At 43.2% G+C, this 14,190-nt stretch overlaps 1 protein-coding gene across 1 annotated transcript in view; it reads right to left on the reverse strand.

Annotated features, from left to right (window-relative positions):
- LOC105921097 (large neutral amino acids transporter small subunit 3) overlaps positions 1–14,190 on the reverse strand; it is a gene marked incomplete at its 3' end in the record, with an annotated part of 38,343 nt that overhangs the window by 22,365 nt on the left and 1,788 nt on the right. The window contains exons 2-3 of the mRNA XM_036136597.1: positions 11,871–12,643; positions 6,155–6,313 (exon numbers count right to left, since the gene is read on the reverse strand). Coding sequence (XP_035992490.1) covers positions 6,155–6,308 — 154 coding nt within the window. The remainder of the gene's footprint in view (positions 1–6,154; positions 6,314–11,870; positions 12,644–14,190) is intronic.

Genomic DNA, 14,190 nt, shown 5'->3' on the forward strand with positions numbered 1-14,190 from the left:
AAAGTAAGTAGAACCTTCTTGGTGTATTTGTATTTGTCCTTGCACTTAAAATAGGAGCAACTTATCTGATTTCAAGTGCAGTGTATCTAGTTATCTTATTTTAGAGATGAAAATATTCATTCAATTGGCAGATCATCTTGTTTACCTGCTCAATTTAAGGGTACATACACTAATTTCTAGAAAATGTTACTTACTTTTGGTTCCCTTTTCGCAGTGATGCCTTTGAATCACAGGCAGCTCATTTATAATGACTACATGATATTAAGCTATACAGGACTGTCTCAGAAAATTAGAATATTGTGATAAAGTTCTTTATTTTCTGTAATGCAATTAAAAAACATGAAATGTCATACATTCTGGATTCATTACAAATCAACTGAAATATCGCAAGCCTTTTATTGTTTTAATATCGCTGATTATGGCTTACAGCTTAAGAAACCCAAATATCCTATCTCAAAATATTAGAATATCGTGAAAACGTATACTAGTAGGCTATTCAACGTATCACTTGAATCGTCTAATTAACTCGAAACACTGCAGGGTTTCCTGAGCCTTGAAAAACACTTTACTGAACGCTTGGTTCAGTAAACTAAATCACAAGTATGGTAGTGGTTAAGAGACGACATAAGATTCTCACAGTAACTGGTGTACTGACCATGGCATTACCGTCCTTGATTGGCCTGCCAATTCCCTTGACCTGAACCCCATAGAAAATTTGTGGGGTATTGTGAAGAAGAAGCTGAAAGACACCAGACCCAACAATGCAAATGAGCTAAAGGCCGCTATTGAAGCATCCATAACACCTCAGCAATGCCACAGGCTGATTGCCTCCATGCCACGCCGCATTGATGCAGTAATCTGTGCAAAAGGATTCCCAACCAAGTACTGAGTGCATTAATGGACATTTTCAAATGTTTGATTTTGTTTTGCTGTTATAATTTTTTTTATTACTTGGTCTGAGGAAATATTCTAATATTTTGAGATAGGATTTTTGAGTTTTCTTCAGCTGTACGCCATAATCTGCGATATTAAAACAATAAAAGGCTTGCGATATTTCAGTTGATTTGTAATGAATCCAGAATGTATGACATTTCATGTTTTTTAATTGCATTACAGAAAATAAAGAACTTTATCACAATATTCTAATTTTCTGAGACAGTCCTGTATATACTGGAAAGCCGCAGAGGTGAGGAGCAAAACTTCAAATGTAAGGACATTTATTGTTACATAATTGAAAGAAATGTGACATGTTCTATTCTAATGTATATAATCAATTTATTCAAATCAGGAAAAGTTACAAATTTTATTTTCTTGACTGTTTTATAGTACTTAATCGTCCTGTTTTTAAAACAGTTTTGTGCTAACACTAAAGCTCTAAGAATCAACTTAGAGATTTCAAATCCACTCTGAAAAAGGAAAGAGGAATAAGGGAGACAGAAAATCTAATTAAAGGAGTAAAGAGGCAAGTGAGAGAAGGAAACCAATTCATGGGAGTGTGCAGGGAAAGAGGGAAGATACAGATCAGATGATGTTCACCTTTTTGCAGAAGATATACGACAGAGAGCAAGCTGTTGAGAGACAGCTTCAGTATGGAAAAGTGAAAGGATCACATTGGGATCACATTGGGCTTCACCAGCGCCCAATGTGATCCCAATGTGTCCGATCAGCGCCCACCATGCCCTGATCGGACTCTGGATCACATTGGGCTTCACCAGCGACGTCACCCACCATGCTGTCCTGCCTCCACAAAGTGATTTTGTCGCTCAGTGCGATCTGTACTATACTAGATGACATTTGTGGGGAAATTGCCTGAGTGAAAGAATGAAAACCTAAAATTATTTAAAAAAATGTTTTTGAATACTTTCTGTTGTCATTAAGTAAAAATGTCATTGTTTTTCTGGCAACAGAAGGTGGAAGGAGTGAGGAGATGGAGAGAAAAGAGAGCAGCAGATACAGATGTACAACCAGGTTAAATGTGACACAGAACTAACTCTTGTGGTTGCCAGGGACAGAAAAATGGAAATATGTATCTATTCACTAATGTTATCATCGTTGAGATAATGCCTTAATATTAATACTGATTTTAGTGATCTTGTTTAGATTGTCAAGATTAATTTTAAAAATAAATACATGTACATTCTGCAGTATCTGGCTTCAAACAAGGTGCCACAATGCTCAAAAAAGCTTAAATAAAAAGCTTTTTTCCCCCCAGTAAGGTTTTCTCAAATTCCCCTACAAGGGGTTGGGCTCAGCCCCCAATGATCCCGGGCCGAGGAAATGCCTCTGCACAGCACTCCAAAGCCTTTTTCTAATCTCAGTGGACTTTAAATATGCATTTGTGTCCTCCATCCTCCCTACCTTTAATCAGTATGTTACCTGCAACATTATAGACAATAAAACACCAGACTTACTGTTGTTGTGCTTTCAGCCAAGTGGAATAAACTCAGACTGTGTCTAATGCTATGAGCTACAGGCAACCAGGGGCTGCCCCAGCTAAGTAAAATCTGTTTTCTGTAAAACCCACATCAAATCAAAGCAGCGGTGATCTTTCTAAGCTGACTCATCCCAGTCCGGGATAACAAGGCGTACGCCTTGTGAAGCTGGGAGGCACTGCGCATCAAGCTAAAGCTTATTACATATTCCACCAGAATACAGTTTTTTTTTCTTGTATTCAGGGTTACAAAAACACGGAAAATGTCATGATCTTGGCACTAGTGCTGGTCGGATTCACCATTTAACACACCTGTGCAACTCCGCCCTGTTCTCATCAGCTTTTACCAGATTCACCTGCACCTCTGACTATATAAACAGCTCTCAGACAAATCGCTAGTGCCAGATTATTACAAGCCACCGGTGAGTTTAATCCAGTGTTCTGAATCCTGCCTGCCTGTTTCTGACATGCTTCTGCCTTCTGATTCTCTGAGCCTGCCAAGCCCCTGTCAGACCTGATTGTTGTGCTGTCTGGATCTCTGACCTGTTTTCTGTGCCCTGACTCCCCCCCCCCTCCCCCAATTCTGCTTTGGATTTTCCCTGATCACCTGGCTCTGACCCTGGATCTGCTCTTGGACTCTGGTTATTCCCCCCGACCATCCTGCCGGTGTCTGCCATCACGGTTCTGACCCTGTGCCTGTCCTTTTACCACCGATTACCTGCCAGCCCCATGAGTAAGATCCTTCAAGCTGCCCTGATCGGACTCTGGATCACATTGGGCTTCACCAGCGACGTCACCCACCATGCTGTCCTGCCTCCACAAAGTGATTTTGTCGCTCAGTGCGATCTGCCTTCTCGCCACCGGAGACATCGACACCGACCTGCCAAGACTTTCTACCACCATCTGTCTTCTCCCACGTTCTGAAGTCTGCCACCAGAGGTCAGTCTGTTTCCGGTAATCAAGCTACAGAACCAGCCCATGTCAGTGATTGCACTTTGGAGCCTTTTCCTGTTGCCGAAGGTCCGGCGGTCGCCTCGGATCCTATTCTTGTCGTCAAGGGTCCAACTGCCGCCTGGGTTCCTCTTTCAGTCTGCACTCCAGAGTCCTGCGAGGAGGGGGTCCAGGTGGATCCGCCTCCGGTCTACGCTCCAGAGTCATGCGTGGAGGGGGTCCAGGTGGATCTGCCTCCGGTCTGCGCTCCAGAGTCCTGCATGGAGGGGGTCCATGCGGGGCCCTGTAAAGCCGGCAAGCACCCAGGGCCTCGTCAAGCTGCCAAGCACCCAGGGCCTCGTCGAGACGCTAAGCACCCAGTGCCTGAAGTTATTATATGCTGCAAGAGTTCCTGCATCCTCTCCTGCTGCTTGGAGGACGACTTCCTGAGTCGCTGCGTAGGTTGTCGTTACCTGAGGTGCTGCGGGAGCTGCTTCAGAGGTTCCTGGTCTCCAAGCTTCTGGGTGTTTCTGAGGCCAAGCTCCAAGTCCTGTCTGAGGCCAAGCTCCAGGTCCGTTGCAGGGTGTACCTCAGGGGTGCTCATCTGCCAAGAGCCCTGCACCGTTGTCGCCACCCGCCGCCAAAGGCCCTGCTCTGTCGTCGGCCGCCAAGAGCCCTGCATCGTTGTCGACGCCTGCTGCCAAGAGCCCTGCATCGTTGTCCACGGTTTTGCCTTTTTGGGTTGTTTTTTGTTTTTGTTTTGGAGACTTTTTTAAGGGCATCTGGAATCCATCATTGAGGGAGGGGTTTTGTCATGATCTTGGCACTAGTGCTGGTCTGAGTCACCATTTGACACAACTGTGCAACTCCGCCCTGTTCTTATCAGCCTTCACCAGATCCACCTGCACCTCAGACTATATAACCAGCTCTCAGACCAGTCAGTAGTGCCACATTATTACAAGCCACTGGTGAGTTTAATCCAGCATTCTGAATCCTGCCTGCTTGTTTCTGCCTTCTGATTCTCTGAGCTTGCCAAGCCCCTGTCGGACCTGCTTGTTGTGCTGCCTGGATCTCTGACCTGTTTTCTGTGCCCTTACTCCTCCCCCGGCCCCCAATTCAGCTTTGGATTTTCCCAGGATCTCTGATCGATCACCTGGCTCTGACCTTGGATCTGTTTTCAGACTCCGGAAAAGTGCTCCAATTGGTGCCATGATTACAAATGTTAATAATTGCTTTTAGACCTGTTATTAAATTTTGCTATGCTGGGATATCAGAACGAGGAATGCAATTATAATTTCGTGCTACTGAAACTATTCGAGTGATCATCATTGCCTTACTCGAAAGCTTTGAATGCACAGAGGCTTGTAACGTAACAAAGTCAGTGCGTCATAACGTCGCCGGGATACCAGCCAGGCAAATTCAGCGGTTGCAGAAGTCAAGAAAACATGTGAGTATGATGGTTAAGACTTCCCAAACACATCTGCATGTTGTTCAATTGTATAAATGCCTCAACGAAGTCGGTTTTGCTGTTTGTCAGCACTTTATTTTTCACATTCAGCGTAACACACGGTTACACGCGGTCCATGCAACACCTCCTTGCCAAAGGTGGTGTGTGTATATATATATATATATATATATATATATATATATATATATATATATATATATATATATATGTATGTGTATATATTTATTTATATATATGTATGTGTATATATATATATATATATGTATGTATGTATGTATGTATGTATGTATGTATGTATGTATGTATGTATGTATGTATGTATGTGTGTGTGTGTGTGTGTGTGTGTCTTAGTAACACTCCATATAGAGATATACATGATGTATATTTATTTATTTTTTGGCCCCTCTTTTCAAAAAACATTTTAAATCTATAAAATGACTTACTTTTACACCACACTATTTCTGTGCAATGACTACATCTTTAGATGTACTTTTTTGGTTATTTATTGCATTTATTATATATTCATTTAAAGTTATTTATTTGTCTTAAGTTACATTTTTGAAGTAAAAGTAAGTTCACTAGAAGATGGTTTTGGAAGTTTTTAAAGGCCATACCTTTACACTGAGTACAAGTTCCCTGTATCAGTTACACATGTTTGCAAAGAATTTGCGCACACACCCATACAGATGTGTGTAACTGGTGTCGGTTTACCTACAGTTTTGCAGAAAAGGCATTTGAATAAAAACATTTAAAATATTCTGCATTTGTTGTGTAAAGAAGTTTGAGTATTCTGAACTTAAAAAAAGAAGATTATGAGATATCTAAAATTATCTTTTTGGTTACTAAACAGTATAATTTTTGAGTTTAAAAAAGTTAATCAATTGAGTACCATATCATTATTACAAATTATTACAAAGAAATTAAAAAGATATATACAAATTAAAATACATGTCTTAAGTGCAGTGCACTCACAATGTTTATTTTCAGTGAATTAGTAATGTTTGATTGTTTTATTATGTAAAAGTTGTAAGTCATTTAAACTTAAATATTCTAACTTCTTTACACAAAAACTCTGAGGTAATCGGACGGTTTCCACAAAGATTTTGAGTATTCTGAACTGATTTGGGTTCACAATGTAGGGTTACCAAAAGGATTTCTACTTAAAAAAATGGCAGAATGGTGAATGCTGATTTTTTTTCATTACTTTCTCTAAATTCAGAAGTTTGCATGTGATTAGTTGAGATACTGACAAAGGTTCTGAACTTGCCACACATATCATGCTTGATTAGCCTAACTGAACACCAAGTCAGGATCAAAACATTTACCTATGCAGAGGTGAGAATAGAAGCCCTCCTTCTTCAGCATGATGAGCAGTGAAGCCCAACCCAGCAGAACAGCAGAAAACAGCAGATTCTCCATAATGGCTGTGACTGCTATCCACCACCTCCTCCTATAGGCCTGGGCCAAGCTGGGAGCCATGATAGCTGTGGATGATGAGGAACACATTATCTCACTAAACAGCATGACATTTACCAATCGCCCGCAGAAAACCTTCAGTTATGATTAATATATGAATAAGTCCATATTATTTTTATATAGTTTACATTTTTCTACCAAGATGTCCCTAAAGTCCCTAAAGAGTCTGAATAAAAGCATTAACTAACTGTTAATTGTGTTTAGGATAAGCTTCGTCTGATCTGGCAAAATGACAAATGTACTATACATCCAAAGTGCACTTGTTTACATTTAACACTCAACCAGTGCTATTTTAGTCTAATTTAAAGGGACAATGACTATACATTTCAATTTCTGAAGTTTTTGGGGGTATAATATTGTCTGTTGTGCACTGTTGAGGCTGTGTTACTGTCAAGAGCGGGTACAAAAGGCTCAGCTCATAGGCGGTCAGCTTTGTTTCTTTGCTCAAAAAACGGTCAGATCATAAAACAGTTCATCTTTCTACATACTTCATATTTTCCAATCAGAGCACATCATCAAGCAAACAGCCTTCGAACCTCCCCTCTTTCTCCTCTCTCCCCTTTCGAATGGAAGTTTCCTCTTACTCACGGAGTATGACAGAATCGGAGTCGCTTAAGTTGATTTATGGGGAGTTACCACACAATTATAACCTCAAGTTGAACGGCGGTGAAGTTAGCATTAGGTTGGATATTGGATATTCCACTCCATGGCTTCAGCCGTAATTGCCTCCTGTTCGAGCCGATACAGGGAGGCTGATCTGGGGCTGCCGCCCTCTGCTCGCTCGCCGTGGAGCACGAATATTTAGTATCCAACCTAAAATCAATCTCACGGCGGTCCTATATGAGCCTGTGTTATGTTCATATTTTCAGCACATTTTACTGAAGTAAATTTAAGTCGGAGTTTTCGAACAAACTGATTTTGAAAAACATTCTGTACCAACAGGGAAAGTGGCGACCACAACACTGTCATTACCCTTAAGTTTATTTAGTTTCTAAATGTTGTCTCGTCTGATAAAGTATGAGCTCGCTCTGAAGCAGCAGGGCACCACGGCGGAGACTGGTGCTTCGCTATCTGCTGCAGCTGCAGGGTGGAGAGCAAAGCTACGGGGTGGAGACCGTGTTTGACCTGTTTTCCAAATATGGTTGTAGCCAATCAGAGTGAAGTTAACTAGGTAGCGCTGCATACCATTACCCTACCCAACCCATTTACTGAGGAGGTACATTTGGCCTGACAAAAAACGCTGACATTTTTTCCTTGGAGAATTTACATATGTAACAATGCCAACAACTACAAGAAATAGTCTATACAGTGATGTCATGGTAGCTTTAAGCAACATGTATTTAACTAAAGATTAACTGATTTGTTTTAATTAATCTATAATATATTTTTTAAAAAGAGTAATCTCAAGACAAACGAGTGAAAAGCAGTAAAAAGAAAATAGGAATAAAGCACCAGAAAAAGTGTATGCCAAATTGAATCCTACTCAATCCAGGTCCCAGTACTCAACCTTTATTTTTAACAATTTTATCCAATTTATTGTAATCTGGTTTAGGCCCATTCAGTGGTTATTCTAATATAATTTCACTTTGGGAAAACAAACTCAGTTTAGTTCAACTCCATGATACTCTATGACTTAAGTTTTGTTAGAATCATTCTGGATGGTTGTATTTAGGGAAGGATCCTATGTGGCAGTGTGTGCTGCAGCGAATCTGGGTGAAGACTCTTTCCTTGGATTCCCATGATCGTGAACAGGATGCTCATGGTTGTCTATAATGTTTTTAATTTTATCAAGCAACTATCTTTCTGCACATTGCTCTCTAGAAGTTGGAGCAGTCCCCTAAAAAGAGCCTGTCATCTTTATCAGCTTGTTCACCTTTCTTAGATGCTGAAACTGAAGAAATTCCATTCTAACATAGCAAACTGCAGAAGATATCACACATCTAAAAACACGCTTTCTCATGAAATGTTTTGTTTTGAATATTCTTGAAGATAGCATCACTGTAACCCAGTCTGTTGTCAAGGTGACCACCAAGGTATTAATATTTTTCTCCCTTGTCCAATTCTTCTTCCCTGTTGTAAAACAAGCATATTCCTGTTTCTTTTGAAATCTACAATTACCTTTTTTATCACATTTAACATGAGCTGACTATTACTACACTGTATAAGACCGTGTGCGTTCAGGACACGCTAATTCCCAATTGTTCATCAATTGAATCTTCCTCGGTCAGAAGGAACAGCTTAACTCCACCGGTGCAGCTCAGAAGTTTTATTATTGAAATGAAGATGGGTACATTGGAGATGTGTCTGTGTGTATGGTTGCATGTGTGTGTGGTTATCTGAAACATAATAACATTAATGGTGCAAATTAATACCTATGCAAACATTGGTTACACCAGAGGGCACCAAAACACCACAGATGCACCATCGGTCAAATGCAACGGTCATACAACTGACAAAACAACGCCAGAGGATATGAAATGAACGGTAATGCCCCTATACATTAATATAATAGCAATATATTTGGCAAAGTATAATATGGAACTCGAGTTATTATAAGCAAACTCTTACATTGTTGGCAACCAGAGAAACACCTGGACGATTTCACTTCCTGGGCTAATGACCTAGCCTGGGTGCCATTCCGAACTTAGTCCCACCCACAACGTTTTTGGTCGGAAAGTTCGGTCTGGCATTGTTCAATAGTAGCGAGAGTATGCTCGCCCAATATCTGGCGGGCCAATCAAATTGTCGGGGTGGGCTTTATATGATGATGGACAGATGGACAGATGATCAACAGTAACGTAATCAACCAAAGCGCGCTTGGTTTGAATTCGTTTACAACAACGATGGCTGCCGCTGGAGAGTTGAGGTGTGTAGATTCTGCTATTAGGTCTGTTCCAGAAGATATCGACAGGTTCGTGTGTTGAAGGACTCCTTGGATCCTTACATTCTTTTTGCAACACCGGCAAAAATCGTTAACGCTCATCTTCTTATGCTAGGCTAACCGTTGAGTTCCGTTGACAACAACTATGCGTCGCTTAACATACGTCACACACTCTGTTGCTCTTATTGGTTGTAGGTCTATCCAATTGAGTGCGGAGGAATTTTTTTCCTGGTTCTTTCGAAACACGCCCCATAATCACAGCTCTATGGAGCAGTATCAGACTCAAATTCTGACTAGAATTGAGTATGACCATGTCAGGCTACTAATGACCAATATAAACCACAAATATCCGACATTAACTGTATACTTACATGACAAAGAACGCACACAGATTTATACACACAGGATTGGGTTGGATTAACGGTGGATGCTCTCCGGGGAGGCTAATTTTATCTCACAGAACCACCCAAAAGCACGGAGAAAAACACAACAGCTCGCTTAGCTCCGTGAAGTGAGAACTACAAAAGAACAGATGCATTCTGGGTAATGTAGTACTGGACAAACCAACAGACTTTTAACAGCCGCCCCTGTATTTGCAAACAAATACAGTCATACAAAGTCCGTTAATTTCAAGGAGGATTCCAATCTTCAGGCACTTCAGGAAGCTCTACTAGTTTGGTTACGGGGCGGATGTAGATACTGTCCTTAACCTTTACCTCAGCAGCTCGAACAACGCCATCTGTCCCAGGGAAAACCTTGGTGATGGTCCCGACAGGCCATAGTCCTCGGGAGAGTTGGAATCAATGATCATCACGATTTGTCCCACAGCAGCATTTGCAGTAGATTTCCTCCATTTCTGTCGTAACTGAAGTCCTGGGAGGTAGTTCTGGATGAAGCGCTTCCAAAAATGGTCACTGACGATCTGACTGTGTCGCCATCTTCTCTTGGACAGGGCATCATGAGGACCAAACACTGCTTGTGGTAGTCCTTCATCCCGCCGCCCCATTAACAGAAGGTTTGGCGTGATGGGGTCCGGGTCAGCCACGTCAGAGGAGGCGTAACCGAGAGGTTTAGAGTTAAGGATGCCTTCAACCTCTATGAGAGCTGTTAGAAGTACTTCCTCTGCCACAACTTGGTCTTTCAGAACAACTTGTAAAGCTGATTTGACTGACCTGATTTCCCTCTCCCAAGCTCCCCCGAAGTGAGGAGCATGCGGCGGGTTGAAGTTAAAGTTGATTGTCTGCTAAGCTAACTGTTGCTGCAACACTGGGGCCATGTTTTCAAAGGCGCTCTGCAGTTCTTTGTGTCCTCCCCTGAAATTGGTGCCTCTGTCCGACCACAGCTCAAACGGTTTCCCTCGGCGAGCAATAAACCTACGTAGAGACATCAGGAAGGAGTCGGTGTCAAGGCTAGAGAGGAGATCCAAGTGGACACATCGAGTAGTCATACATTTGTAGATGATCCCCCAGCGTTTCTCTCTTCGACGTTCAATCTTAACTAGGTAGGGTCCAAAGCCATCTACGCTTGTAGACCAGAATGGGGGTTTGTAAAGTCTCAGGCGAGCTGAGGTAAGGTCAGCCATCTTTAGAGCGCACAGTCTCCTACAGTTCACGCACTGGTACTGGTGTTTCTTAATGGCCTGTCGACCTCTGAGAATCCAATATGTGCGCCATATCTCAGCATAGAGCCTCTCTGCACCTGGGTGAAACAGCTGAGCGTCGTAGTGCTTTATGATGAGACGAGTCAGATGATGATTAGGAGCTAATGCAACCGGATGGATGCTGTCAAAGTCCACATCTATAGCTTGGCGCAGGCGGCCTCCAACTCTGATCAGTCCACTGATACGGTCATATTCAGGGGAAAGAGCACTAAGACGACTGGTTGGGCGCACAGAATCAACGAATTGGAGGGCTAGGACCTCCTCTGGGAAACTGTCCTCCTGTGCAGAGCGAAGCAGCTGGGTCTCTACCTCCAAACGCTCGGCAGCAGTAAAGGAGATGGCAGCCGCCCCATGCAGGGAGTGGTGAGTGGCCAGAATCAGGTCCTCTAATGATGTGTTCTGTGCATGATCTGGTAGACTTTGAGATATAGATGTGAAGCTACAGATAGTAGTCTTCCTGAGTTCTTCACTGACACAATCTGAGAACTCGGTTGGGGGTTTCAGCCAGGTGTCAGGACTCTGTGTGAGAAAGTGTGGGCCCTGTGACCAGCGGCTGGAGATGGTAAGCTCTGGCAGCGGTTTCCCTCTTGTGATGTCATCAGCCGGATTTTCATCTGAGTTCACATACCCGCACTGCTCTGGAGAGGTCAACTCCTGTATTTCACAAATCTGAGTCCCAATGAAAACTTTGTACCTACATGAACTGGAATGGATCCACTGCAGCACTGTAGTAGAATCCGTCCACAGGTGTATAGAGCGCAGTGGTAATGTTAATTCGGTTTGGAGAACTTTGGCTAGTTGGGCTCCGGTCAATGCAGCACACAGCTCCAGTCGGGGAATCGACACCTGCTTGCGGGGTGCGACTCTCGAGTGTGCCATGATGAAGGAGGTGTAGATGTGTGCCTTTCGCAGATAGGCAACAGCTCCATAAGATCTTTCAGAGGCATCACAGAAGATGTGAACCTCGTTTGTAGCACCTGTAACACTGTGAGGACTGTAGCAGCGAGAGATGATGTTCACTTACGTGTCTCTGAAGGGCAAGCGTAGCACAGCAGGGGCTACACGAAGTACCAAAGGGTAGGACTCTCCACTCATATACATCTGGGGACCTCTCTGTTTCACCATCTCTCCACAAGAACCATAGCAGGGGGCAGTATTCAGGGAGCAGGCGGATCTGGTGAAACATGGCCTTTATGTCTCCGCTAACTGCCACAGGATACTGACGGAAGCAGAGGAGTACACCTAGTAGTGTAGGTCCCAGTGTGGGGCCTGGCAGGAGGTAGTTATTGAGGATGGTACCCTGAAACTCAAAAGAGCAAATAAAGACTACCCGAGCTTTGTTGTTATAAGATAAGATAAGATGGTCTTTATTGATCTCACAATGGAGAAATTCACTCGTTCATTCACTCAATTCATTCACTTATGATGTACTATATGATGTGGTACATACCAAGATTCAGTAGAACTTTGAATTTCTTCTGTAGTCAACTTCACCACATAACCAGAATCAACCAGCTTTTTAATTTCCTGGTTGTATGTGCAGGCCAGATCTGGATGTTTAATCAGCTTCCGCTCTGTGGACCTTAGCAGGCCTTTAACCACTTCTGGAGGGACATGCATCCGAGCGAAGTCTTTCTTCCTCAGCAGAGGAGTGGCGTATCTCTCCACGCCGTCTACGGAAATCCTGATTGTCTTAGCCTTTAACATGGCTAGGGCTTCTTTGTCCTCCTTTGAGCGTGTGACTTCCTTCTCAGGTCTATGTGTGGGAGTGTCTAGTTGCCACAGACGTTGAACATCCTGATGTAGGGCCTCAGCAGGAGAAAGGCATGATATATTCAGGCAGTGCATGTCTCCCTGATGTATGGGCATACTACTGCTTGGACCTTGGATGGCCCACCCTAGCTTGGTGCAAATGGCTACAGGAGCACGGGCTGGGCCACGCCAGGAGTTATAAGGTGAGCGTTATCTGAACCGATTAACACTAGAGGCTGTATCTGGTTGAATCCCTCCAGCGGCACTTGCTGTAAATGGTAGTACTTCTCCTTCAAGAGCTGCACTGGACACGACTGTTCAGCTAGGCTGAGACAAACGGATGGACTAACAGAACTCTGACTTGCACAGGAAGTCTGATGTGTAAAAATTGAAAAGGTGGGAGTATGGTCCTCTGTGGTGCTCTTGTCCTGCTAAACACATTGACAGACAGAGCATGAAGTGGTCTGAGTCTTGTAGTCATCAATCCAAGAAATTGTGGAGCCATTCAAATGTGTCATTTGGAGTTTCTTATATAGTAAATCAGGCAGAATTACTTAAAACCGTGACAGAAAACAAATAACATGACCCTCATACTGCTGCCTGCTTTCCTTAAATCACATCAGCAAAATCACAGAGTGATGGATGAACACAGGACAGACTCAATAATGGCAGTGTAGAAGATGACTAACAGCTCCAGTGGAAGAGTGTACTTCTTGAGTTGCTGCACGAAGTACAGTCGCTGCTGGGCCTTCTTCCGAACAGTGTCTGTGTGAGGCTCATCAACCATCATGCCCACAATCTTGAACAAGTTGTGTTCCAGGTGGTTCTAACTCACCAGTGGACCAACCTATCCATTTCCAGTCTATGTGCAGACTTGTCACCATGTTGGATTTGTGTAATTTGTGTACAGAGAAGAGGAGTGAACACCCACCCAGGGGGTGCCAGTGCTGATGGTTCTTGAGCAGGAGAAGATGCTCCCCATCCTCACCTGCTGCTGCCAGTTGGTCAGGAAGTTGGTGAGGTGGAAGCTGGCCCCGGAGCTGGGTGAGCTTCTAGTGGAGAGTGTCTGGATTGATGGGGTTGAAGGCGGAGGTGAAGTCCACAAATAGGATCCTTTCGTTTACCCCTGAGCGGTTACGGTGGTCCTGGATGAAGTACAAGCCTAGCTTGACTGCATCATCTGCCGACTTGCTTTTCTGGTAAGCAAATTGCAAGGGTCCAGCAGAAGGCTTGGTATTTCCTTCACATGGTCAGTACTACTTTCAAAAAAATTCTTGACACACTAGTTGCTCAAGGGATTTCATGACTACAGACATTGATGCTACAGCCATTTAACCATGTGATGCTGTGCTTCCTAGAGACCAGGATGATGGTGGCGTGTTTGGAGCCTTTCTACCTTTAACTTTGTGATAGAGCATTAATGCAGAAAACTACAGCTTAGACATTTGAAAAAAAAGAAAATCAATGAATTTTTTGCAGAAATGATGTAAGAACCATGTCCTTCATACATTGGAGTGGTTAATGTAGTGGAGGTACGGGTTCTGAACCAGCCTGCCTGAGGTCCTGAACTGTGCCCAGTGCAGAATGTTGGA

This window comes from Fundulus heteroclitus, chromosome 5, assembly GCF_011125445.2.
Source record: "Fundulus heteroclitus isolate FHET01 chromosome 5, MU-UCD_Fhet_4.1, whole genome shotgun sequence".
Lineage (NCBI taxonomy): Eukaryota > Metazoa > Chordata > Actinopteri > Cyprinodontiformes > Fundulidae > Fundulus > Fundulus heteroclitus.